Below are 3,147 nucleotides of genomic sequence, written 5' to 3'. Positions count from 1 at the left end.
TAGTAAATAAACAAAGAAGATGGTTATTAGAGAAATGGAAGAGTGAAAATGAGGGTGGTGTAAGTGAAGCACTGTAAACAGTAAGGCCAACAAAATGAGAAAAAGGAGGAAAGGAAAGCTAGGGATGAAATGGGAATGAAAGGATGAAAATGAATAAACCACAGTAATATTTACTAACATTTATTTCCGTTAGCATTTTGAAGCCTTAAAGTGTCAACTTCTCAGACATCATGATGAAAGGATGAAAAACGCCTGGGAGACGAGGAAACCTTTACACACAGTTTGCAAAGGACAAAAATAGTGGTAACACAAAAAAAGCATCAAATTTTAAAGGGTATAACTATAAATCAAAGGTTTGATAAAAGTGAATCATTTTAAATCAGCTCGTGTGCTGACACCCTTTCCATATTTTTAATCCCAAAGTGTTTACTCTATCTAGTCTTACATGTCAGAGGAGTCAGACTGAATACTGAACACATCTTTATCACAGCAGGGAGAGAAACAGGGGAAAGGAAGGAAGAGAAACATATTCATACAGTTTGCTCATGATTAAAACAAATTATAATTTAATAATTAGGTCTTTTGTACTTTGTTTCTTTCCATATTCAGACAAATGTTTGAATCCAGATGCTCTCATTTTCTATGGTGGTCTGACTCAGCAAACACAGCTGCGGCCACACTGGGATTTGTTCCTCACTGAGCTGATATCACATAGTGGGATCTACTAAGAAACTGCAGCTCATTTTTTGTCACTAAACAGTGAAAGTGTGTTCATATTTACTAAGGAGCTGCAGTGGGCCTTTACCCCAGAAAAATAGCAGCAAAGCAGGAACTGGCATGTTTGGTCTCATGCAAGATGCATTTTAAGGCACTGTCAAGGATGGCAAAATCAGGGAGGAGGGAATGGAAATTTATTCAAATACCCTCAGCACCTGATTTACCACAGAGGGAACTGTGGCTGAAATGCAGCGTCAGGAGAAAGCAGATATAAAATTTGCAGCCCTGCTATCAGTATGGCAGCTGTTAGTCATCTGAGACCTTGTCAGAGTTAAAAACACGTTTGAGGAGGAAGAGGGTGTTTGTAAATCACATCACCTGCTAGAGAAGAATGTGAGGGGGCTTTCAGGTCAGACCAGGCTTCACTTAGGCTACAAACCTTAACAATGACAGAGGACTTGACTGGCAGAAGACTATGTGATGGCATTGTTGATTTCTTCAACCTTATTAAAGCTCAGTCGCCGTAAACATGCTTTTTCCTACTGTCCCCCCTCGGTGCATCTGTGCACAGTACAGGCACGTCTTTACCAGCTGAAGTGCATTCAAATGAGCACAGCTGTAGCTGTGCTCATTTACATCATAGGACTTGGTAAATATGCAGCTAAATTGAAAAATTACAATGCCGCAATATTTTCCGCTCCTGACGGTAATTTGTGACAGGTTTAGTAAATATCCTCAAGTGTGTATCTGTGTTGTGCATTAATTCAGCTCATTCTCTCTAAGCCTGTGTTTGTGTTTTGTAGTTATTTCTGTGTAACACAAGGGAACATGCTGCTCTGTTGTTTCCAATTTTCAAACAGAAAAATCAATATAGAGAGAGATGGAGAGATTGAGGATGTTTGGATCATGCCAAACAAACTATATACAGTACTGTGCACAAGTTGTTTTAGCAATGCTATGATGACTTTATGTATTCATCAGAATACTATTATCAAATATAGGAAATACGTACACAGTATTAAAAAACACAAATCATCACAACAAAGCGGATGCTCAAGATGGGGTATTCAAGCTGTTCTAAAGAAATATGAAGGATCCAAAGAGGTCAAGGGCAAAATAAGAGTGGAAGACAAAGAAAACTGTCAAGATCTGATGAGAAGTTTCTCAGAGTTTCTTCTTTGAGAGACCAGAGGAAATCCAGCAAAGACCCAGCTCAGCATCTGGAGAACAAACAACATAACACCACGAGAAACAAACACCACACACATATCTTGATATAACAAATTTCAGTACCTCAAGCAGCAATAGAGAACAGACAGCATAACACCATGAGAACAAGCACCGTACACACATCCTGATAAATAAATCCCAAGTACTCAAAAATAGACAAAATCGAGTATTTGAATAATCAAGAACAGAATTTACATATTTACCATTCATCTTACCCCAGGATTTGAATATTGTACCTCAGTTGACTATTACATAGTCCCTCATACTTTCACCTAGCTTATCACTGCAGTGATGTGTTGTACAGTCTGATTGCTGTCGGGAGGAACGACCTACAGTAACGCTCCTTCTTACACTGGGGATGTAACAGTCTTGCGCTAAAGGAACTCTTCAGAGTCTCCACTGTGTGGTGCAGGGGATGGGAGGGGTTGTGCATGATGGATGTTAGTTTTACCAGCATCCTTCTGTCCGCCACCTCCTCGATGGAATCCAGGGGGCAGCCCAGGACAGACCCAGCTCTCTTGACCAACTTGTTTAGTCTCTTTCTGTCTCTGTCTGTGCTACCTTCCGCCCAACCCACAACAGCGTAAAAAACAGCAGATGTCACTACAGAATCATAAAAAGCCCGAAGAAGTGCCCCGCGCACACCAAAGGACCTCAGTCTCCTCAACAAGTGGAGGCGGCTCTGGCCCTTCTTGTATAGGGCATCAGTGTTTTCAGTCAAATCAAAAAAAAATCAAATCAAATTTTATTTGTATAGCGCCAAATCACAACAACAAAAGTCATCTCAGGACACTTTACAAAGTAAGGTCTAGACCTTACTGTTATCAATATTATTACATAGGGAAAACCCAACAAATCCCCCTTGAGCAAGCACTTGGCGACAGTGGGGAGGAAAAACTCCCTTTAACGGAAGAAACCTCCGACAGACCCCGGCTCTTGGTGGGCGGCCTTCTGCCTCGACCGGTTGGGGTGAGTGGATAGAGGAGAGACAAAAGAAGAAAAGCAACAAGACACAACAATCAAACACTGATCAGGTCGATGTGGCCGGTGACTGCTCGTCAGAGATATAGAGCTCCAGGGCAACCTGCAGAAAGTTACAGGGAGAGAGAGAGAGGACACACTACGGGAGAGAGGAGACACAAAGTTAGTGATGTGTAATGGTGGCATATAGAAGCATAGGAAGAGAGAGGAGAGGGGAGG

At 41.4% G+C, this 3,147-nt stretch overlaps 1 protein-coding gene across 1 annotated transcript in view; it reads right to left on the bottom strand.

Moving 5' to 3' along the window:
- Positions 1-1,930: 1,930 nt before the first annotated feature.
- LOC109961207 (protein ALP1-like) overlaps positions 1,931-3,147 on the bottom strand; it is an 8,267-nt gene continuing 7,050 nt past the window's right edge. The window contains exon 3 of the mRNA XM_020601878.1: positions 1,931-1,937. Within this exon, the coding sequence (XP_020457534.1) occupies positions 1,931-1,937 (7 nt within the window). The remainder of the gene's footprint in view (positions 1,938-3,147) is intronic.

The sequence above is a fragment of the Monopterus albus genome, unplaced genomic scaffold, assembly GCF_001952655.1.
Source record: "Monopterus albus unplaced genomic scaffold, M_albus_1.0 scaffold52.1, whole genome shotgun sequence".
NCBI lineage: Eukaryota > Metazoa > Chordata > Actinopteri > Synbranchiformes > Synbranchidae > Monopterus > Monopterus albus.
This window is presented reverse-complemented; position numbering and strand designations above follow the sequence as displayed.